Here is a 25,578-nt window from a genome sequence, read left to right on the forward strand (position 1 = left end):
GGCTGCAACCCCCACCCGTTGGTAATCAAAACCTGGGTTACATCCAACTCTTGTTCACACACTGCGTGTAAAGCCCTTAATTGGACAGCATTGAAACTAGACACTCAACTATGTCAAGAATTACAAACACACACACACCCCCACCCCCCACCCACCCACCCCCACACACACACGCACGCACACGCACGCGCGCACACACACACACACACACACACACACACACACACACACACACACACACACACACACACACACACACACACACACACACACACACACACACACACACACACACACACACACACACACACACACACACACACAGAGGTGTCCACATGAAAGAGTGCCACCTGCAGGACCTGATCCCGATGACAGGGAACAGAAACTTGAGATACATGTTGATATGACAAAATGTACTCTAAGCTGTAATATCTATGGTCTCTTGAGGTTACTACATCATGTACATGCTCACACACCACATGACTTCATTACAGTCACGTGTTTTCAATATATTATCATGAGTGTCTATTTTCATTATTTAACAAATGAATATTGGTTTAATACATTTTTTAAATTATGATATCATAGTGACATACACTTAGTAGTATTCTTGAAAATTGTATTACTAGATGTAATGGGACACACATTTGTATTTGTAACAAATTATCAAAATAAATTCGCACATATGCATGAACTACTTTATCGAAATGTATATTGATATATATTTAGTTGATGCTTTATCTTGTTTATGATTTCAGTCAAAAATCAACAAAGTAGAAAAAGACACACGAAAAGTTATAGTAGTATTCCCATAGGAATAGTATAGGAATATCATGGTAACCCCGTTAAGCATAGGGGTAAGTGGGGCACACAAGTCAGCATTCATGGGCTGAGTAGACAAGCAAAGTCAAAAGATTAAAAGCATGCGGAAAATGGGTGCCGCCTTTAAACACAAAGACCCCTTGCTGATCAACAGATCCCCATCTTCCTTTAAAAGCCGCCCCCTCCCTCTGCCAACCCCCCTTTCTCTGGTCGAGGTGCATTGTGGGGAGGAAAGTCGTTGCCATTCGACCTCTGCGGGGCCTGCGCGGACGCAGCGAGAACCCTGAAATTCATTATGTGTTTAAAACCTTTATTTATTTCCGCATAACCTACATACTCTCACCGGGAGGGCCAAAGCGGGGAAAAGAAACGACGACGGTCCATCTCTTTCGGAAAATACATCGTTTACAACTATATATTTTGCGTAAGGGGGATACTGTTGAGAAGGGGAAGATTGTAATATATATTAAGAAAAAATGTCCGGTGAGAGAAACCGCAGGTCGCTGGCTTTCCGAGGAGGTGGATTAGCTGGGTTAACGGCGTCCAGCGGTATCGGTGGGGGGAACTGTAACAGCTGGGAGGCCCCGACCTGTCAAGACCGACATTTTAACGGGAACAGGCCGGATCAAGAGGAGGACAGGGATCTCGGGGCTAAAGGATCATCGCAGAAGAGAGTGGAGGGCGCTGGGTCTGTCAGCGATAGCACGGAACCCGAGGCGGAGGAGGAAGAGGACCCGGAAGAGGGCAGCTGGGCAGCCGGGGACGACCGTGTCGGCTCCGTGAAAGCGGAGGACGGGTCCAGGGAGGGGAACAGCTCGACAGAGGCGAACGGTGCCGGTAACAACGACGAAGGCACGGAGTCGGGAAGCGGTGCGACCGGGGGCGAGCCGGGCTCCAGGAAATCAGGAGTAGAGATGAGACCGCAGAAGTTGCTTCAGAAACACTCGGTATTCCATGCTTCGTGGTTGCAAGAATTTCCATGGCTAAAATGTTGCCAGGAGACTGGAGTCATGTCTTGCTCTTGGTGTCACAACATTGCCACTAAAAACAGCGACGAGCTTGTGAAAGGCAGTCGCAACTACAAGAGGGCCTTGCTGCTGAGACATCACCTGTCTTCTGAGCACGGCAGAAATGACCCCACCAAACAGGTAACGTTAGCTCCATGACGACTTCGCGTGACAACAAATACCTGTCGCACATTGTTCATAGCATATGTCTTAAAAAGTGTTGTTTGTCAGTATTTAGCGTCAGTTTCCACAACTTCTGAAACAAGGCGAAAATACTTAAGCTTCACAATCCCTTCTCCCGGCTGATTAGCTAGCGTCAGCCTGCTAACCTGAGCTAACCACTAGCCTAGCCGGTTAGCCGCTTGAAGCTTCGCTGTGCAGCGGGTGGTAGAGAGGCAGACACTGTAGTGGAAAGCCCCTGGAGAAGTTAATGTCGACTACTAATGAATGGCGAAACACACAAACACATTTTTAGCGTGAGTGACACGGATGTCGGTGTCTGCCTACTCATCAGTCAAGTGACACGCACAAACCTGCTCCACTGACACCTGCTACACTGGAGGCTGTTTCCTTAGAATGGAGAATTAATAACAAGTCACACAACAACAACAACAACAACTTTAAGTCATTTCGAAATCACTAAAGAGTCAGCAACAGCTAATGGACAGTGTTGGTGGTATTATACGCTTATGTTTTTGTTGTACACACTGTACAACAAACTCTTTTGTTTCATCAGCAGCTGCCTTGATTGCTAGCTTGCTAAAGGTCACAAAATGGCAAGGGCTCGACCCTAGCAGCCTTTGGGGAACCGCACCCCTACCCAACCCCCCTCCTCTCCGCCTCTCATCAAGCAGTTCTGCTGGCTCGCAGTCCCGGGTGACCTCTGGCGCATTTCTTCTTCCACCTCCTCCTCCCTTTGGGGAGCTAAATTAGAGGCATTGTGCTAAAATGACCCCCCAAAATCCATAGATGGTCTCACTTGCAGGGCTGGACAAGAGCAGGAGAGTAAATCATGTAGCCTGGAGCCTGACAGCTTGCATGGCCCTTTATGAGTAGACTTGAATGGGTAAAATAGATGTCAGTAAATAGAATGACATAGCATCACCTGACCCTGTCATCCACATATTTGTGAATTAATGGGCATTAATGTTATACCTTTGGGGCATATCTTATGATTAAGACACCATTACATATGCACAAGACTTAAACTGTATTGGAAAAGTGTCCCTCTTTACTTAATTGGCATATAAAGACCACATGGTTAGCCTAAGCTTAAGGTAGGTATAAACTTAGTGACAGTATTTGTTTGCTGAGAATCAAAATCAACTGCACCATTTTGGTGAACTATGTCTTTATTGATGTGCATGACGTCTTTTTATTGGTTAATTATTTGTATTGCCGTGTAGCCAACATTCTATGGTACTCCTTAAGAGACCTCATAAAAACGGGGAGTGCATATTTGCCCGAACAATCTGGTGTCAAAGGGCATTTCTCCCATCAATCCTTATTCTGGAACGTATTATCACTTTCTGTTTCTTCTATATTTCCACATCTGATTGTCTATCCTGACATTGGTTTGAGCTGTCAGGGGAATTAAGAGCGGGCGCTGTTTGACTCTGATTTGTGAGCAGAGCGGATTGTACTACTACATTTAGTTCCTTGCTTTGCACACGCTATCACTAATCAGAATGACTTAAAGTGATCCACTAACTTGTACACATCTCTGATTGGTAAGGAGGGCAGTAAGTGTGGATTAGGGGCTTGGTGTGGCGTTTCCCTAGCAACAAGGACCCCTGACACTGCACTGAGAGGTTATCCAGGTCATTTCCACAAGTAGAATAGAGCTGGGACGATGCAGTCCCCAGGCCACATTATGAGATAATTTCATTCTGATTTTTATTGAATTATATTTTAGGGTTCCTCAGATTAGATTTTTTTTCTAATGACTGACTTTTGAGTAAAGCCATACTCGCTCTTATACAGTACTGTTGAAAATAATAGCAGCTGTGTACGTTTAGTAAGGTAGCATTGTGCGGCACTACATTAAAGAGGAATGATGGTGTTATAAGGCAACCTTTTGTTCTATTCACCCATTCCTGACGTTAGTCAGGCCTCTGCTGCATTCGTTAAACCTAACTCGATTACCCCTAACACACCAGGGCAGCTGTGGTAAATGTGGGTCTCCTTGTAAAAGGGGGTGTTCTCGACACTGTCTTGTGCTCAGATTATTCCCTATGCTCACTGGTAAAAGGTTAAGACTGGCCAAAAGTAATGCATTTCCCCGTAAATCAAAGATGAGATCACAGATCCGGGACCGTTAAAGAGTTGCATTTATTCTCTAGTAACTGTTTTGTTCATTTTGTTCAAAAATTGGTAAAAGGGTTTGTGTGTCTGTCTCTGTTAAACCCACATTGGTTGTTGCAGAGTAATCCCCTGTCGCCACCATCTACAGAGACAATAATCTACAATCATATTTTCTTGTGGAGTTCTCTCCACACACAGCCTTTCCATAAACCCCCTCTTTGTTTGTTACTCAACTATTGCTTTCTTGTCTCCCTTTATCATTCTTTGTGAGAATGTCAATAACAAATGAAATGTCCAATTCTAAGATGTTTGTTAACCGAACCCTTACAGTCAACCCAGACCAGGATGAGGCTCCTGAAGATCTGTTCTGTTGATCAGCGTAGCCTCAATCAGTTTGACGGCCAAACAAACGATTTACCTGCATCACTGTGTTGGTCTAAATGGGGTGTAAGATAAGATAAGTGTTGATCCCAGGTGGGAATTAAAAAATGTCTATAACACAAGTCATTACAACCTCTCATTTTAGTTGAGATAACACCAGACTCATTGTTAAGAGTGAGTCACCCCGAACGGGAAAGGGGACCCACCCTTTGCAGTCTTGAGTTCAACAGATAGATGGGATGTTTATTGGGGGCCACAGGTCAAGGAAAAGGGGTGGGGTTGAGCCAGAGGGAAAATTCTTCATGTTGAAACTGCCAGTGACTCTACCCTCCCCTCGTTTTCTCCCCCCCCGCCTATCTCTGCCTCTTCTGTCAGAGCATTGTTAGGAGGCCGGGAGACACTCAGTGCAGCCCTCCCACACCTTGGGCCGAACACACACTGCAGTATTGTTCTAGCATCTGGGGACAGACGGGTTTGGGTGAGGAGGGGTGGGCCGGGGGGGGTTAGGGAAGGATACAGTAGATGAGTTAGGGGAAAGACCGGCAGAGATGGCCTCAGGGCTGGGCGGGTCATGGGACTGGATTGATGGTGGTCTGGGGTAGACAAATGAGGGGATGGAGGCAAACATGTAAGGATAACAAAAACTGGCTCCGGTGGTTCATTATGTTGAGTGGGAGCAGTGCTGTATCACATGATCTGTAAATAGTCTGGCTGAGGCAAGCCCTTCAATAAGCTTGACTTTATGACCATCTTGATATGTTTAATCCACCTGTAAATCAGTTATTATCGGCCATTCACGGTAGATTTTTAACCGTCCATGTATCTAGATCAAATGATTTTTCTTTCCCAGAGCCCTCTTGGATTCTTTTTGCACTCTCATTCTTCCACCGCTACCAATTCTGGCTCAAATAAAAACCTAGCCACGTCACAACGGGGGAGGTTGATATTGTCCCCACATTCTCTCTTGGCTCAGGCTGGTTTTGCCTCCAGCATCTGCTCTGCAGGGTCGGTCTGCTGGTTCTCTAAGCTCCCTGCTCACACGTGGCACATCTGGAGAAAGGATGATGATGATGATGATGATGATGATGATGATGATGATGATGCTGCTGCTGATGAGGCCAGTATGGCGCAACTTATCCAGTACCAGGCTGTCCTAGCCTGACTCCAACACACACACACACACACACACACACACACACACACACACACACACACACACACACACACACACACACACACACACACACACACACACACACACACACACACACACACACACACACACACACACACACACACACACACACACACACACACACACACACACACACACACACACACACACACACACACACACACACACACACACACACACCTCTCCTATCAGAACTGCCAGGCAGAGTCTTACCTCTCTGGCCCAATGCCTTGCTATGTGTAATGGATAAAAGCTGTGGGGAATCTTGGGGGTGGGATGGCCAGTAAGTTGGAAAGATAAAACACATCTGTAAATTCCAAGGTACTCTTGAGTCTGAGAAGCACTTGTTTATGTATTGCATTTCTAACATATAGTCTCTTTTTTTTCCTTCTATTCAACCCATCTTCTAACTTTATTTGCCGGCTTGCTCAGCAAATTGAAAGCTCTTTTTGTTCTCAACAAATGAAAAAAAAAAAAAAAAGCACTGGACGAAAACAAAGCAGCAAAAACTAAATTCATTGTAGATTGGATGCTCATCTTCTCTCACCTCTTGTTGTGATAGCACTCCTGCCCTTGCCCACACCAATCTATTCCACCACAGTACTCAGCATGATGACCATGCCTCTCCAGAGGCTTTGATGTGTATATCTTGGAATAATTGTTCTCCTCTCTCCCCATCCTCTTCGCCTCACCCACACGCTCTCTGGCTCCTTTCTATGCCTGCGAGTGGGAGCTGCTGTGTAATAAGAGAGTGAGTGCCGAAACCTTTCACAAAGGCCTACAGTGAGTGGACAATGAGCCTCGGGGAGAACACGGGCTATTGTGAAGGCTAAAATGGGGTGACCCAACTCCTTCTCTCTAGCGCACTGGTTTTCCGTCCCCCTCTGCTCCACATTTTCTCCTCCGCCCTTTTTTCTCGAGGCTCAAGGTCTCGCTCTCTCAATCTCTGCCTCATGCTTTCGCTCGCTTTTCGTTGTGCCTGCCATCAGGCTCTTTTTCTTTTATGTTACCGTCACCATTTCTCATCTTCTTTTCACACTTATTTCTATCAACTCATTGCCAGAATTCTACAATTCTGCTCTCGTGTCCTTTTATTATTTCTGTCCTCTTCATTTCTTCTAGCCAGCAAAGTATGTCCACTTTCCCCCCCTCCCAATCCCTCCCCCATTCTGCCTCTGATTTTAGTCCATCATATCTCTTCATCTCTCCCCTCCAGCTGTGGCAGAGGATGATAAGCCCCCCTATACTATCCTGTGTGCCCAGGCTGCCCTGGACAAGCACTGCAGTGTGGAGGGGGTGGGGGGTGAGCGCTGGGTGGGGACCTCAGAGAAATGGATTTAATCTAAATTACTCGAGCTGAAACCCCAGCTGTGTGTGTGTGTGTGTGTGTGTGTGTGTGTGTGTGGGCTCGAGCAATGTGAATTATTCTGGATTAGGACATCTGCTGTGCAATTCTAAAATGAGTCGTAGATGTATGCTGCTGCGTGTGTGTTAAAGTGTGAAACTATAATGTAGAGTTCTACACATGGATGATGTATATGGTCTTGTTTGCATATATTTTGGCTGTTTATTATTATGTATGTATAAGTATGCATACACATGTAAATCCTCTTCTCTGCTCCGTACCAGTCTGGCCCTCTGCCCTGCTATGAGGGGGGAGGGGGGCTGTTACAGGGCAGTTCTATGCTTCTGCCAGTTCGCCCTTCCTTCAGGACCAATAATGGCCTGTTTTATATCTAGCTTGCAAATTGAAGAGAACGATATAGAAAGTGTGTAAAGTCTTCTTACACATCTACTGGAGTTGATAAACAAAGCAGCGTTGAAGTATTCATTTACGATGACAAAATAAATATCTAACTCCAGTGTTACTACAAATGGAGGTTAAATGAATGCTTCTGAAACATTTATAATACTCTTCACTTTTGCTTTGAATAAAATACAATTATTAAAAGTTGAATTTCAACTCTGTCAGAGGGGAATTCTAATGGAGAGTGATCTTCGAGATGTATGAACGATGATGTCTCTTGCTTTTCACTTTGCTTGGTGATGTCATTTTTGTTTTGCCTTGGACTTCTAAACAAAAGCAGGTACAAAAGTGGTATCTTGTTGAGGTGTTTTCATTAAAGCATAAATGGAATAAAATATTCCATCTACCTAAAACTCAACCAAAACCCTCCTATCACAATATCCGTGCTCTCAGCCTAAGTTTTACTACAAAAGGAAAATACTTTTCCCTTTTACGTTAAATTACAGTCTTTATTATAATATTATCTGGCATTGCGTTATTTTTTTGGTTAGGACTTGATATTAAATAGCTTATAGGGCTCGGTAATACTACCCAGCCAAACGGCAACACACCTTTCATTGCCTCTTGCCCCCCCCCCCCCCCCATAACAAGAGCCTGTCGAACCTGTTTCGTGAAGGTGCCACACCGCGAGCCCCGAGGGAGTCTGTTCCTGTTTATAGTACAGACAGAATTTCAGGAAGGGCAAATATTTTGTGCAAGTTTGTTTGTTTGTGCTTGCTTTTGCTCATTTGTGAGAACACGTATTAAATGTGTTTTTCTCTTTTTTTCCTTCTCTTTCATGTTAATAGGAGACAATGAGGCCCTCGGACAACGGCAGCCCCTCCAATCACTGCTCAGAGGACGACTACCGCCTCAAGCCCAACGAGAACTCCTACTGTTACCAGCTGCTCCAGGAGCTGGACAAGCAACGCAAAAGTGGCATCCTCTGCGACGTAAACATAAACGTCTCGGGTCAGGTGTTCCGCGCACACAAGAACATCCTGGTTGCGGGCAGCCGCTACTTCAAAACCCTCTACTGTCTGACCAAGAGCGAGGCCCAGGACCAGGCCTCGACCACGCACCTGGATGTTGCTGCCGTGCAGGGCTTCTCCGTCATCCTCGACTTTCTCTACTCTGGGAATCTGCTGCTCACAAGCCAAAATGCCATTGAGGTGATGTCTGTCGCCAGTTACCTCCAGATGACAGAGGTCGTACATTCATGCAGGGCTTTTATAAAGGATGCCCTGAATATCAGCATCAAGCAGGAGGCTCCTGATTCAGTGGTGGTGGACTACAACAAGAGGCAGACGGTGTCCAAAGACGGACAGAGAAGCCTGGACCGCAAGCCAAGCAACTTCTGGGCCACAAGCATCCTGTCAAAGCTGTCGATCAAGGCCAGCAACAATCAAGGAAAGGAATCGATGGAAGACGAAGACACAGGTGGCAGGGTAAAGGAGGAGTCCAGTGACATAGAGGTGACCGTGGTTGGGAGTGAGGGCTGTGCCCTGGTGACCCCCGGAGCCTCTGGTAACTGGAGCCACCACAACGACAACTCGTCTGATTCAGGAGAGACCAATGACCCACGGTCGGCCAGAGGACAGGTCTTCATCTGGAACGAGCCGGTCACAGGTGGCGCTGCAGGAGCCTCCGCATCAATCAAACGAGAAGCCCCGGATTCAGCGGCAGGAAGCGGGCGGAGGAAAAAACAGACCACCACACGCCGTTTTGTGTACAACTTTCCTCCAGAGCCTGAAGAGGGATTTGAAGAGGGGATGTTCCTCCAGCCCTCTGCCTCCTTCCCGAGAGAGGACTTCTCCTCCCTCTCCGAGAATGCCGGTATGAGACACATTTGTAGCTCTAAACACACTTCATATCCTCACAACGGCCAATCCTTACCCCTATGATATATAAATAGATTTCACCGTTACCTCATGAATTTCTTATTGCTATCAGTCACACTGTATACTCACTGTAGGTCAAAGGAACAAGCTCCCTATAAGGTAGGGAGGTGCATGCAGAATGTGACATATTATCATTTGTAGGGCTAAGTACTTCAAAGATAGATAAATAATGCTGACCTGAAAAACATCATTTGAATGCTTCACTTTGTCTTTTATTTGCACGTCTATTCATTGTGTTTGGACATTGTTTAGAGAATCTACAGTACTGCAAATACATTTATGACAATGGCTTGGGGAACACTAAACAAATAAAACAAAAAGTTGTGAGGGACAGATTATATAAATACTAAGCAAAAAAAATTGGAATCAACCAATATAAGCTAGTTGGAAAATGTAACCGGTTGGGTCAGCTAGCATCACTAACTAGCTTGATGCTTCTGCCTGCCCCCTCCCCCTCCACCAGTTTAACCTCTAAACACTAAGACTACCGTGACATTCAGTTTCTCCTTGCCCCACCATTCACTTGAAGCTAAATGATGCTCACATAAACTATCTCTGGTTGAATTCTGTATTTGAAATGGAATTCGGTAGGTTTTGAAAAATTCCTGCGATTTAATGATTAACCTACGGGGGGGGGGGGGTCTGTAGGGCTGAAGAGGATAGCCCTGAAGTTTATGGCTTTAGCGTTTGATCCTCTTTTTGCAAGCCTGGAAAATGTAGTATAATTATGCTCTTAAAGATCACACCTTTGTATGACTTTGGTGATTGATCTTTCATATTCAGTCAGGGTCGTATGTGATCATGTCACTCATGTTGATCGATTTCGTGCTAAAAGCTAATTTGTGGCCACCCGTCGCTAACACAGGCATGATCACTAGTTTTCATGATCAAATAATTGATCACAACACCAAAAGTATAGATTTTCACCCTTCCATCCAGTCCCTGCTGTGACCCCTAACAGGGTAGTTGCTTATCTAGCTATTAACCTGCTGTGCAGAGCCAAGACTTGAGTAACTCCCCCCATGATCCTTTAATCACCCCAGAGCAGGGGGCTTAGCAATGTGACGCCCACCTGGAGTGCTTTGTCTCAGGTGTGTTGCCACATGGCTGCTGAGAATAGTTCTGATGAAAAGAAGACAGATTTGATAATATTAAGTGCAATGCAATGATGTTGAAGATGTTATGGTTCAGATGGGTAATGTTTATCTATAAAATCACAAAAAGTAGTTACTTAACGGAATTAGGGGATGGAACTATCCTCAAAATACCACCGTATATGATGTGGTTGGCAATAATATTAAACCCAATATCTTTCTTGATGAAACTTTTGCACCCGTTGATCTTCTCCCTTTCTGTTGACCTTTTGATACCTTGTTTTTTACCTTAATCTATGCATCACTATCCACATACAGTGTAGCGCTCTTATCTTACAGTAATCTCTTCTCATAGCTGCTGCCTTCTCCTTCTGTTGGCCCCATTAGGCATGGCGCTGCATAATGATATCACATATTAAGTGAAGTGGTAGGGATCGGGGGGAGGGGAGGTGATGTGTGAAGAGCAGGGTGTGTGTAGAAAGTGTGAGAGATCTACATTTTGTATGAGAGAAATAGAGAGACTGCCTAATGCAGGGAAAGAAGAAGCCTCCCTAAATGCACGTGGAGGCTGTTGGTGCCTCCAGCTCCTCCTATGGTTCTTTAATGTGTGCACAAAGTGATCCAGGGTGTTGCAATAGCCTAAAGGTTTGTCTGCATGTGTGCTAACTCTCGTACCTTCTCCTCCTCCTCATGTGTCTTTGCTGTTTAGCTCCACGTCTCTCCTTAATGTATACTATGTTTCCAAATAAAGATATGGTTAGGACTTCAAGTAGGCTGTTAGTCACAGTAAAAGGTTTCAAGGAAACTGTTTACCCTTAAATGATAGTTTTGTGCTCAGCAGACCATTCATTCATACAGTATACTCTATGTTAAGAGTTTAAAAATAGATCTGCGCATATTTAGTCTCTATAAGGGCTTAAAATCAAGGATTTGATGCAGAAACACATTCTGCTGATGTAGTGTCAGAGTGACAGGAGGCCCTTTTGGACCATAACAAGTATTTAGTCAAGCTTTTAAGTTGACAGTTTTAAATGTATAGTTAAGTGTCCATGTGTGATGTGAAAGCTGCTTATTAACTAATTTATTTTGTATGAATGTTTTAATAATCAGCCCTGCCCTCAGGTTCTAGGACATGTGGTTTTGTAGGAATGAGAGGGATCCAGTTATGTGTGTGTGTGTGTGTGTGTGTGTGTGTGTGTGTGTGTGAAGAATATTCTACGTTTTGTAGTATTTCTGTGTAGAAATGCTGCTGTGTCATGGAGTAAACTGTGTGTAGCGTCAGGACACCCATATAGTAATGCAATGTTTTACATCTCCTGGAACGCACACGATGAGTACCCTTTATGGAGATAAATTAATTTGCTAAATCTTTCATTTTGTTCCCACAGCCTCTCTGTGCTGTCTAGGCTTGATTAGTCTTGTGTTTTGCACAGTGCTCATTTGATGTGACTCGCTCTAGATATCTGTGCCACATGATATCTAAAATATTAGTTACGCTTTACTGAAATATTGCTTTCCAAAGCAAAAATGAGTACGTGTCCAACGGTTAGCCTTATCTGCCGTGGGTTATTGGATTATTCCATAAAGCAATGATGCAGAAGCGACTCGAAGGGTTTACTGTTGTGCATGCGGACATGATTAAATACCAAAACATCATCTTCTGGTTGTGAGATGCTCGATCTAAAACTAGACAGCCCTCTTGTGCGTTTAGTCTTTGCTGGCTTGCATATTTTTGACCGAGCCTATGAGCAGTCATCCACCAATATTAGCTGTCCCAGTTTGCCTGAGTGATGTAACCCATTTGGGTTTCATTTAGCCTCAGTTTGATCTGTGTGGTCATGCGCCAAGAATGGAAACGCAGTCACCCAAATGGTGGTAATCTCTCTGTTGCGTATCTTCCCTTGAAATAATTTGTGCTTTTTAATTTTTCTCGTTTATAAGGTGGCGGTTTCTTAATTGGATATAGTCTTGGCAAATGGCACAAAAAAAATCTCTTGAGTTCGAGTAGTATGTTTTTTCTACATTCAACTGCTGTCCTAAACCCAAACATGTTCAGTTTATAACTTAAACATTTGGGAGAGAAAGCACAGAATCATCTTGTTTAAGAGACTTTAACCATGAATAGCTTTTTGCAGGGAAAATGTCTGAACCCATTGGAGGTAGATCGTTTACAGATTGACATGAAAGCTACTGTTGAGTGGAAAATAGCAGCTGAAAGTGAAGGCTAGTTGGAAGGATAGAAGTACTTTGCCATCGCTGTCTGGTCTTGCATCGATGAGCCTCACAGCTCATGGCCAATAAATCCTTGGGTCTTCTCCAACCAACACTGTTGGATTGTTGTAAAGGGTGCGTGCTGCACACGGAGCAGGTGAAATGCATTTGCATACACACTAGTCGCTGTTGCAGCATGCACACAAATGCACAATAACTTACCAAATCCCTACGAGGTGCAAAGCTAACAGGGGCACTCCCCACCCTCCCTAATCCACTCTAATGCACTGGGACTGTCCTCACTATTCCAAATATTGACCTGGGTAGAATGGACACACACACACTGACACACACAGGGGCGTGTCTTTAATGGGCTCTAAGCGCTGGAGGAACAGGACACACACAGGTGCTCTCACACAAGTGCTTTCAAAAGCTGGGTGTAAGCTGAGCTGGTGTGAGGGCCAGACTCTCATTAACCCCCTCCCTGCTGGAGCCCTGGTTACACAATCAGTTTGTTCTCTGGCCAGGGGAGCACACTGTTTTACATATAGTAGGGACCTGTGTGTTTGTGTGTGCCGACTTGAAACTTCCTTTGTTTCACGTGGGGGGTTTGGTTAGTTGTTGACACAAGGCGTTGTGAGGTGTGCAACCCCCCCATCCAGGCTCTCACCCACCTCTCCTCTCTTTCTCCCTCTCGCTTCTCTTGTCCCCACCCTCCCCCTTTCCCAGAGCTGGCCAATCAGATCCAGTATAGCATCATCCAGGACTTACAGCAAGGGGAGTCCTGGGAGAATGGTAAGACGCCGCACTCGCTAGACTACCACTAAAAAAAACTAAACTAAAAAAACTGTTTCAACGCAACTTGAAATGTTTAACTTAAATGCATCTTCCTAATTGAGTGTAGGCAGTCGAGTCAATAGTTATTTCTATTTAATTGTTGTGTCAAAATGACATGCTCATGTCAGTGTCTTACAAACTGTACAGGTATGAATGAAGTCAATTGTATTCATTTAGGTCAGAAAATACGAATTAGTTTCAAACTGGTGGTGGAGTAGCCGGCCGTTGTCTAAAGTACACAAAGCTATGCAGCCTAATGCCATACATTGCACTGATAATAAGTATGTATGCAGTGTGTTAAGATTGCAGTGTCGAAAAGTTAATGTATGCTTTCAAAAAACTACACCAGTGCTGTTGGACACTTGCTTCCCACAATGCATAGGGAATGAAAGAGTTATTAATTGTGGTAGAAGAGTATCTGGGTGATTAGCTGCTTTCACACCAAGTACTTAGCCGGTACTTGTCCCCGGTACTTGTTCCCCTCGAACTCTTTAGTCCCTCCAACTGTCCTAGTAGATCGCGTTCTCACCGGAATAAGGCTGCGGCCACACGAGGACGAAAACGGCTAAAGGCATAGGATTAACGCAAACGCAATCACAAACAAGCTTCCATCCACACGCAATAGTTATCCGGATAGTGTCTGTCCACACGAGACCGCTCCGTTTAGCTCCAACCGCTGGAGAAGCTGCAGTACATATGCAGGAGCCTGTACGTGGCGCTGTAACTTCCTCCACAAAAGCAGTGAAGAAGCATGGTTGTCATGGTTGCCCTTCTGTTTATTCTCCGCGGTGGGGGCCGAGGGAACCGGGCAGCGTTTTTCGCCAGTCAACGTGTATTAAAGTTTAAATCTTCCGGACAAAATTATAAAAGTGCCGGTCAAAGGTCTTCTTTGTTATTTATTGAGCTTTAAAACAAATGAATAACGACTCTATATATTATTATAATAATAAAATACACGGAGCCTCTCTTTTTCCTCCCTCTCTTCGGACAGCGTCAGTGTCTGTCTCATGCAGCAGCTGATCCAGTAATGAGTGACCCGGCCGACAGTAAAAATAAACATATTTATAACTAGTTTAGGTAGTTTGAGAGGTAATTAAAATAGCTAAGGGTGATGATCTGACTTGAAGTGTGTGTTTCGCTGCAGCGGGAGGAGCTGCAGGTGAGCAGAGCTGCGTGTCTCCGTCCTGTCAGATTAGACTTCACTCGCGTTTAGGTCCATATCGAGAGAAAGATAAATAATCTGAATTCAGGATGCAGTTTACTTTGACGCGGGGGTGATCAGCAGAGGTGGGGAGAGGCGGGGCTATTGCCTCATCATTATTGCTGTAGATGTTGCACAAACAACTGTAGCATGGTCAATAGCGTCCGGAGCACGATAGCAACTCTGCGATCCGCCATTGTTGTTGTTGTTGGTGGCGAAACACTTCAGCAATGGCGCGGGGTAAGCGGAGGTGAGCAGAAGAGGTGGGGCTATTGCGCAATCACTATCAGTGATCTGAAAATGTTCGGATAGGGCGTACACACGGAGCCGTTTGACCCCCCAGAGAGTTGCGTATGCCTTTCTATCCACCTTGGGACCCGTTATCGTTTCCTCAGTCGTTTTGTGCCGTATTCGGTCGTCCTCGTGTGGCCGAACGGTCTATATGACACTAAACAGTAACGCAAACGACCAAATTCGTCCTCGTGTGGCCGCAGCCTTAGTCCCTGACGGAGGATTAGACTAATGAAGCCGCTGACGTCACTTCTTCTTCTGCTGCTTTGGGTTCACAAAACTTTTCGGAGTTTTACGGGGCGTGGTTTGCAATTCGCCCAGCCAATCAGAAATTGTTAGTGTGGCCGACACACCCACGAACCATTTCCTCCTCAGGAACATACTACCTCTCTAGCAGGGACTATCTGGGGGTGAAAAGGGTGGCGCGAACTAGGGACTAGTTCCTTACTTTTTGGTGTGAAACCAAAGCCCCCCCCCCCCTCCTCCTATCAGCCTAGTTCGGGGGGGGGGAGGAGGGGGGAGGAGGGGGAGGAGGAGGAGGAAAGTACTCTGGTGGGAAAGCGCCTATTGGCCTTAAAGTAAAAAGGAAAATACACTTAAGAAAATTCTATTGTATTCTTAACCTCTAAAGGTTCAAAGTAAGTCGAGGCATTTTTATTTATACATTTCACATTGGGGCAACAAGATATTTATAAAAAATGATATTCAAAAACAACTAAAAACAAGCTTAAAAAAAAATCTAAAACTCAAAAAATGAAGCCACAGTGCAATTACTAATTATTATTGTTATTATGAAATATAATTCTATCCAGAACACACACGGAAAATACTCAGGTGACCTGCTTCTCATCAACCCTCCCCTCCTTCCGCTCCCTAGCAACCTGCCCTGACAACGCCTCTGTTGTGTTCACCCTGGCTCAAACAAAAGCCCGCCCCCCCCCCTTTTCAACACTGAAGCACTACCACTCTGTTAGGAGGCTCTTCAGAATCAATAGGTTGCTTATTTATTTGTCAGCCCAGCTGTCCTCAGGAGTTTGTTTAGCATAAACATCTGTTTGTGTGAAGACAAATTGATGTGTCTCATTTAGACACGAAAAAAACCAAAAACAAACATGTGATACCTTGTTTCTCTCGTCTTTAAATCTTATTGAAGCTGATCTTCATGGTTGATGAATAAAGCTGTTGTATTTGATTGGGTTTGATGTTACGGGTGCCCCCCCATATTACTGAACATCCAGAATGCACTAGATAATCAGCATTATGGATAATGTAAAAAAGCTGATAATTGATATATTCTTAATATAATGAGGCAATACGTTATTAGTTGAACCTCTTTTAAAAATGGTTACAGTTGCCATCCCAACCACTGGTTTGGTAATGATTAATTCTTTAATATCTTCTACCAAACGACATTATTACGTCCATGTAGAACAACAACAGACCTGCTTTACATTCACTGCTAATACATGTCTGCATCCTTTGTTCATGAGACCTCCAGCATCCTTACGTACAGTTACTTAGCAACAGTGACAGAGCTGTGCAGTATTCTGTTTAATCTACAGTTGAGCAAACTTTTGCTAAAGAGGCTTTTTGTGATGCATCCCTTTGTGGTGTCCTATTCTCCGTAATGGTTACCGCATCTCAACTCTGTGATTTGATAAACAGGATATTGGTTCCTGACACACCCCTCTCTCATTAGAAGATCTATAGATGCAGATGTAGCTTTTATGATGATTGTTTTCGTCCATCTCCGGTTTGTTCTTCCAATGCAATAAATCTAACTGAAAGAGAAAACAATGGTTGAGTTTCTTATATATATTTTTATTTAGTAAAGAAACACGTGTCAGTTGAGAGAAGACATGGTGGTCTCAATACATATGGTGACCAAGCAGTCTATTGTGTAGGAATAAAATGGGGTATTGTTTTTTTAAGAGGAGAAAAAGAGGGCAGAAAAAAATACTTGTTCTCAGTGGGTGTGGCAATTGAACCGTTTTTGTCTTTATAAGCATGTTTTCTTTTGATTGTCCGTTTTTAAGATGTACGCTAAATCAAAAATCCTTAGACATGAAGTCTCTAAATCACTTTGTCTGAATGTTTTTGCTTCTCTCTCTCTTCGCAGGCGAGTCCTCACACCTAGCCCTCAATAAGCTCAAGTGCCCCCACTGTAACTACATCGCCAAGCACCGTCGCACGCTGAAGAGACACCTAATCATCCACTCGGGCGTGCGCTCCTTCAGCTGTGACATCTGCGGCAAGCTGTTCACCCGCCGCGAGCACGTCAAGAGACATTCCCTGGTGAGTCCACATATGCAACGGACCCTCTCTTTTACACCGCCGTGTGAGGCGCAGCCACCATCTTCTGCCAAACGCTACAGAGCTTAGGCCACCCTCGCATCTTTGCACCCCGCCTCATGTTTTGTGTCAGGCAGCTCTTCGCTCCAGGGAGTGAGAAGTTGAATGCAATGATACTGGTTTTCTAACATATGGAGTATCTTAGTCACCAAATGTCTAACAACAAATGGATGTGAGACCTACAGTATGTCTAAGATATGACATTACGTGTTTATAAATCAGGAGGCAAAACCAGTTGTATGACAGGCAGCAGTTTTCTGCATCAAATAATAACGTAATCTGTTGAATGTTAAATTAAGCTTAATGGGACATTTTCAAAACACATTCTCTATGTAGAAAAATATCAACCTTGCAACCGTCATCATGCTCCACATTTCTTATTTGGAAAAACATGTTTTCCCAAAAAAGTGTCCTTCAATTAAAAATCATCTACACAATCACTTATGTAAACAACAAATATTTTAGGATTTGACGATGACAATAAAAAGAGTATTAAAAGGAGTATTCAAAAATATATATATTAGCATTTTAAATGGAACCTTCCCTTTGTCGTATTTGTCGTATTTGTTTGTCTAACACAGGGGTGGGGAACCTTTTTCCTCTCAAGGGCCATTTACATGTTTCCAACTTCCTCCGAGGGCCGTACAAATGATTGACCTCTGCTTAAAAATACTAAAATCACAGCCCATTCATTTGGCCTTTCTTTCATGCTGTGCAAAGAAAAGGTAACCTCTTAATCCAGATATCTTACCATGACTCATGCATGCACGGCACGTGCACGGTTGTGGCATGACCACCAAAACAGAAAGATATTGGACACAACATTTGTGCAAATGTAGTTTCCTATTTCCTACCGATTTTTTTTTTAAAGCATCAATCTGGTGCACTTTGAGAGCAACATTAGGAGATCTATGGATACATCTCAACATCCATATGAAACAGAACTGTAAGAAGATTTTATTTTTCTTTATGGATATTTTACAAATCACTCTCCTTTCAAACTGTATTCTTGTTTATTAATAACAACTTTTTTTTACTGTCATATAATATTTATACCTGTTTACTTTATTCTCTTATTTTTAAATAACTATATAATGATCATATAAAGATGTGCCTGACTGGTTGTAGAAAAAGCTTCTCATATGTGTTAGCATAGCTAGCTAACCAGATGCTAATAACAACAAAGTAATTGACTGTATGATCAGTATGACAGATGAACAGATCGTCACTGGGCTTACAACTAAAGACACAGCAACGCAACAACTGCGGCATGTGTACGGCTCCTTATGGGTACTGCAATTTTTGGAAGTCCCTGAGCGTCGTTCCGGTGCTCTCCGGCATAACTGCACCCCAGAGGAGACATATACCACGTGATGACACGTTAGGCTCGTGTTGTGTTCAAGGACCCTGACCTTGGCCAGGAAAAACAGGCACTCGCTTGTTTAATTTGTTTTCGGTCTAGATTTTATTTTCTTTGTTTATAAATTACCTCGAGGGCCGTACCAAATTGTCTCGCGGGCCGTATACGGCCCGGGGGCCGGAGGTTCCTCACCCCTGGTCTAACACTAGAGGCGGAGTGGAGGAAATGAAACATTAAATAAGTATGATCCAGAAATACTAGCAATGTTATATGAACAGACCAGGGTTTCCGCTAGGATTTTTTCTCGCCGGTCAAATGTCTGGACAGAATTTATTTTACCGGACAAATTTGAAACTTACAGGTCATGTTTCAATAATAATAATAATAATAATAATTGTGTAGCAGAGTTTCCGTTAGCAGGTAATTACCGGACTGTGACCGGATATAATGATGTTTAAACTCAGTTAATGGCTCATTTTTATATTGCTGATCGTAACAGATAAAAAAATTCAGATTCATTTTTCAATAAATGATTCCACAAACAACATAATTATTACATTCAAACAAACTACTTGTAGTAGATGAAGTACATTATTCAAAAGTTTACATTAACTTTGAATAATAACACGGGAGAAACGGATCCTCTCTCCCTCCCTCTCTCCTGACAGCCCGTCAGTTTCTCAAACAGTGGGCGGGGCTTCAGGTGATTATGCAGCAGCTGATCTGATCTCTCTCTCGTGTCCGGTTACACTTCACTCGCGTTTATGTCCATATCGATCAGATCCAGCTCTCCTGATCGGCCTTTATAGAGAGCACCGATCAAACTATTAAGAGTGAATATCGGCCGATAATGACGGGCGGCCGATCGATCGGAGCATCCCTAATTATTACCGGCAGGTTTTGAATTTACCGTTTTTTAATAAATTTGACCTGCTAAAAACCGGTAATTACCGGCTAACGGAAACCCTGGAACAGATATGTAAATACCAAATAATTGTTGTGGTTAAAAAGGAATTCTGTGGATATTAAGTAAAAATGCTCACATCCTTTCCCCAACCCTCTCTGTCCCGCCCCCTTCTCTCCTACAGGTGCACAAGAAGGACAAAAAGTACAAGTGCATGGTGTGTAAGAAGATCTTCATGCTGGCGGCGAGCGTCGGGATCCGTCACGGCTCGCGGCGCTACGGCGTCTGTGCCGACTGCGCCGACTCGCACCAGGCCACGCAGGAGGGCATGGAGTTCCCCCGTGATGAAGACTTCGAGGGCGAGGAAGGAGAGGACCTGGATGGGGAGGAGCCCACCGACAACGACCAATCAAATTGGGGTGAGGGCAACGCTGGCACTGCCCCGGAAGAGGACTAAGAATTTAAACAAGCTTGAGAAACAAAACTAAAAATAAGTTGATGTTTATAATATATATGTAAACTAGCTGGTAAACAATCAACTCCAAAGTGCTATCAAACCTTGAGGTTACTTAATTGTGCAACGACAAAAAGATGGATTTAAAAAAAAATGAAAAGCTTTCGTAGAGTGGAAACTCCAAGATGTACAGATTTTATTAGTTAAATTGTGTCCAACTCTGGGCCGAGAGCCCACAGGAGAAAGATTCTATCGACGAATAATATGATAAATCAGGTTTTTGGTGATGTATTTCTACTTCCTGTTTTGGGTTGGGGAGACTTGGGCAGGGTAATGATGTAGTTTTGAGATGGGGTAGGCCAATCATTTAAAAAAGCGAAATGTTAATTATTTAATTTATGAAGAGAGGTTATTATGGTCTTATCAATAATTTTTTATTTCTGTTTTTGTCTGCGAGCAGAGAGAGTGGCTGTGGCTCTCTGCACAATCTGAAAGTATATCGCTCGGTGCTTGTAGACAGAAGAAGAGCATTATTGTCCACAGGAAGATGTTTAACTTTCTCTGTAGATCTTGTTTAGATGCGCTAAATATTATTATATTCTTTACATTTTTTATTTTCTTTCCCTGCAAAAATCTTGGAACCAAAAAATCTGTTTTGTGACTCTAATGTATTACAGCCATATTTATAATTTAATTTAAGAGGGCTGTGGTATTGTGCCAAACAGACCGCACACCAAGATTTAGCAGGACGCAAAAACTACTGAATACGCTTAAGAAAAAGAAAAAGAAAAGACAACGTGAGGTTGGGGGGCGGGGGGAAAGATGAATGAAAAAAAAGTACAAGGGGAAATGTTATTGCTAGCTTTATACAAATCACGGCGTCACAGTAACACTTTATTATTAAACAAAAGCATTTGACTTTCACTTAAAGCTTGAATTTTGCCAAATGACGAAACGTTTGGTGCTGTAATGCTTGTCGCAGAATACTGGACCTACTGGCTATATATGATGTTTCTAATCATAAAGCTTAAACTGACTCAGTTATACATATATGTAATCAGCTTAATCTATAGAACACTGTTGTGCTACGGCGACTATCAGGTATGCTTTGCCATGTTTTTAAGCTTTTTATTTAATGCACACACAAAGAGACACACACACACATACCATTTTATAGAACTACCGGCAGTACTTGTAATCGAGGACCTAATCAACATCAATACCTGTATACGTTTGTTTATATTTGGTACTGAGTTATAAAGTAAATACAGTTTATATATATATATATATATATTTTGAAATCACTTGAACGTTGGTTGTGAGGGGAACGAAGTGTGTAGAAAATCATGTGTGATGTCTGAAAGAACTCCATTTTCCATGTGTTAAAAGTATACAAAAATGTCGTGGGTTTAATTTGATGTAGTTTGTTTATTTCTTTAGGTCTGCCAGGTAGAAAAACACTTTGTTCCACAAAAAGTGAAGCTCTATGGCGCCTCATAGACATGCACTTATTTTGTGTTCCTGATTATCATTTTCTTTTATGCTTCTTCGCTTCCCAAAAAGCGGGTCTGAATGGAACTTTATAAACTGTTGTGTCTTCTTTCAATGCGCAACGTTTTTTTTATTAGATATTTTTGTTTTGTTATTTAATATTATATATACATTGACTCCAAAATGCAATCAAGACTGTTAATTTCTATTTGTCCAACCAAAATTGTTTTTAATTATTGTTGAACTATAATGTATGAGAGAAGCCAGATGGAAACTTGCTTAGTGTAGAAAATCCTTGCTCGTGTCTGTAATTGTTGAGATTTTTAAATGTTGTTATGCTACAGAATCATTCACTTTACCCTAGATGCATATTTTGTTTTCCACAGATGTTTCCTTTCCTTCTTTTGTTGTTTCATTAAGCACATATTTTCTAAAGAAACACGGATTGTTTGCGGGTTAAAACCTTGGATCAGCAGTTATCTGTTCATATGCAGTGGATTTTACAACATGTACTGAAGTGCTAATGATACAGAAGATGTGTAACTTCCCTTTACTCAGTGCAAGAAGATATATTTTAAGTCCTAGAGATATTCATCCTCTTCGTGTCACTTTTACCTTCAAATCACTGTGGGAGGAGTTATATTGCGGATATATATATATATATATATCTATGTGGAGATTATATGAGATAAATATATATATATATGAAGAATATATTATTTAACTAGTGGATTTACTTAATGGAACACATGGTCAGCTCCGAACCTCCCTGCGTGGCGGTTTTATTTCCGTGAACCTTTCTCCGCCGCTCGCTCTCTGTTCACGCCGTGTGCTTGCTCATCACACCAACCTGTTGTCTTGTTTGTTCTTTTGATACTATTTACCATTCTACTGATTTTACTGTAATGAATGAAAACTCAAAACGATGTATCATTTTAGATTTTATGCTGTATTTGTTATATGGACAAAAAAACAAACATTGAAAACAAAAGCAAAAACACTAAAGATGTAAAGCAAAGGTTTTCTTTCCCCAGCTGTATTTTTTTACGCTGTTCAAAAGGTTGTATTTTTCAATTTCTCTCGAACTTTAACAGTGATGCAAAACTCGGGCCGCGCCTCAGTGCCCTCCGAACACGGCAGATTCAGGTTACTCTTTTTACGTTTTTATCAAAGATGGAACTACATTCTCCTTTTTTTCTGTCTGAATTGTACTACTGTTCCTCTCTATACTACATTTTAAGAATAAAACTTTGATATTGCTTTAACCTTTTGTGTGCAATTATTTAACCTTGCTCTTCTGATGATGGTCGAAACAAACTTCTTTCTCCATGTAAGACCCAGAGCAGCAAACACTTTCTATCCAAAGGGATGCATTTCAGACTGAACCACTTTGACATTACCTTTTTTATATTAAGACCACAACTCACCGAACTAGAACAAGGTGGAACCAGGCGCCCTAAAACATGCCTGTATTCATGTCATCCAACACTGTTATTGTATTGTTATAACAGCCTTCTGACGTATCTGACCATGCTCAGGAGATTATACTTAGTTTTTCTCATTTGCTCGGGCACAATGATCAAGTGAAACTCAATTCTCTCTGCATACAAAAAATATCTCCAGTTTACCACATTTTGCATTGTGATAATCTTGGTGATCAACATGGACTACACTGTTTTCAGATTATTTGTATTCGGTGTTAAGCAGATATGTATCATGGTGGTTTTGCATCAATTCTCTCATGCTCATAATAGTTATAGGTTCGGTGATATAGTGTTAGATATTGCACTGTTAAAGAAGACTACACGTGCACAACAGTCATGAACATTGGCAGCCGTAACACTAGCTCTGCCAGATTTAGAAACCCCCTTTAAGGAAGTTAATTGTAAGTGTCCTTCACTGTAAACTAACAGTTTGCACACTGACACACCTGTGGTTAAAGGATAACAACAGGGTGACACACAGCACACAGTCAGAGGGAGTCTGCTGACGATGAGACGTTTTCAGAGATTTACTGACAGCTGCAAAGTTACATGCATCTAAAAATACATCACTTACTGATTAACATTAACATTAAGTGTTCTCCTTCCTCCTTACAAGGAATGTGATCTCAGTTCATTTCTGGATTTCATTTGCTGCCACCTGCTGTTCCGACTCGGGAATAAAACCCAGTTTTACTTTCTGTCTGGGCCGACACCAGGTGGCAGCACTTCTCTTTGCATCCTTCCCTCACAGTCCACAAAGCTCCTGCACTGTCCCAGTTATTCACTGAGAACACTGATGGAACAACTGATCCATGCAATGAAGAAGAAGTACAGGTCTGCTAACACTGGGGTTGCAGGGTTTCAATGATTCCTCTGGACATATTTTGTAGCAATGTTTTCTATATGCTAGTAATACAAAAAGTGATTTGTTTAAACGTGTTAATGCTCAATAACGAGCAGTAATTTGATCCTTGCTTAGACAACAATACAAATACTTTTGGTTGGTGCAGAGTACAATAAGCTAGAGGAGAGACAGCCACATATAACACAAATCACAAGGCTATACAACTTGTTTCAATGTTTCTCGGATTTCAGTTTTAATTTTGTCATCCCATTTTGTTCTGACATCAGAGGCACACACTAAAACCTTTGTGCCACAGTCATGTAAACACATTTAGGGCATGGAATCAGATGAGGTATTCCTGTCTCAAAGCATGCACGAAGAGCAGAACAAGTCAGGAGCAAACACTGCTTTACACAGTGCGATATCAGTATCTGATGATGGTACACTTTTCTGTGACGATCCATCTTATTTTATCAGAACGACTCAATGCAACAAATTCCATAGAACAAATGCCAAGAATGCATTTAAAGTAAAATCTACTGATGTGTGTTTGTCACACTGTTTCTCTCTGGTTCACACAGTGCTGTAAGTTTAAACCTTGTACAGACTTCAGGCATTATCAGTGTTTATGTCTGCGTGGGCATGTGTGTTGGAGTGTGTGTACACACACACAGAAGCAGTCATCAACACTGGCCTTGTGGGCAACCACACACTGCTCTATTCTTTCGTGTGTATGTGTGTGTGTGTGTGTGTGTGTGTGTGCGCGCGTGCGTGCGTGTGCGCGCGCATGTGCATGAGCCTCCTTCCCATTCACAGGCCCTTTTGTGTGGGTGTCTGTCAGCGGTGTTGTCTGCAGGCAGGCCCCCATTGTGTTGAACCACTGCTCCTTATTGACACAGGGCCCCTGGCGCTTCGTGTTCCCATGGCCCCCCAGCCACGGCGGACGGAAGGCTGAAACCGGAGCCCCGGACCTGGGGAGAGTTTGTTTGCACTCCCCTTTCACTCCCCTGGTGCTCCTGGAGCTCTCGCCCACGGGGACGGGGCTAAACGGATGGCGGCACAGCGTAGGTGTGTGTGTTGGTTGTGGCAAGGGGAAGTTCAGGGGGGGTTATTTATGTGTGTGTGATATTATAGAACCTAGGGTGGAAAAACAGGTAATCATGTGGTCACAGCTGCAGTTGTCGACAGGGGAACCTAATTGTGCCCCATTGGGTGTGTGTGTGTGTGTGAGATTTTTACCTTCACATCATATCAAGGCCCTGAGAGGTCAAAGGTCAAAGAGAGAGGAAACATTAATGGAGATCGCAAACTCAAAGTGTTCTCGGCGGGGCGGCTTAATACTGCTCTTGACAGCTGACTTTGATGTGACACAGTTTCTGAGTAATGTTTCATCGGTGTTCCACCTTTGAAGGGGAACTACGTTGATTTGACACATGCTGTAGTGTAAAGGTTACATTTTTGGTAATGGTGATCGAAAAACAGTTGCATCATGTCTTCTGTTAATCAGACAACTAGAATTATAAAACGAGTGCATTTCTTCTTTTTAAAATGGGGTTTCTTGTTACATACATACTTCGAATACAGAATCACTTGTTGAACATAATAAAACGCAAACTGAAATAATGGAGCAGTGTATCTAAAAAAGAATGTTTCAAGTAT

The 25,578-nt window shown here is 42.9% G+C and overlaps 1 protein-coding gene across 3 annotated transcripts; it reads left to right on the forward strand.

The window, feature by feature from the left end:
* The first annotated feature begins 1,051 nt into the window (after window positions 1–1,051).
* On the forward strand, window positions 1,052–22,856 carry zbtb10 (zinc finger and BTB domain containing 10). 3 transcript variants are annotated; one of them, XM_034094296.1, is made up of 5 exons: window positions 1,052–1,970; window positions 8,305–9,331; window positions 13,431–13,496; window positions 17,150–17,325; window positions 19,831–22,856. In XM_034094296.1, exons 1-5 carry the CDS (start codon window positions 1,299–1,301, stop codon window positions 20,101–20,103), a joined length of 2,214 nt encoding a protein of 737 aa, XP_033950187.1. In that variant the 5' UTR covers window positions 1,052–1,298; the 3' UTR covers window positions 20,104–22,856. The 3 variants fall into 3 exon arrangements, with proteins under 3 accessions (XP_033950187.1, XP_033950188.1, XP_033950189.1); XM_034094298.2 differs by lacking the exon at window positions 1,052–1,970 and adding an exon at window positions 6,243–6,460; XM_034094297.1 differs by lacking the exon at window positions 13,431–13,496.
* The last annotated feature ends 2,722 nt before the right edge of the window (window positions 22,857–25,578 follow it).

This window comes from Pseudochaenichthys georgianus, chromosome 11 (genome assembly GCF_902827115.2).
Source record: "Pseudochaenichthys georgianus chromosome 11, fPseGeo1.2, whole genome shotgun sequence".
Classification (NCBI taxonomy): Eukaryota; Metazoa; Chordata; class Actinopteri; order Perciformes; family Channichthyidae; genus Pseudochaenichthys; species Pseudochaenichthys georgianus.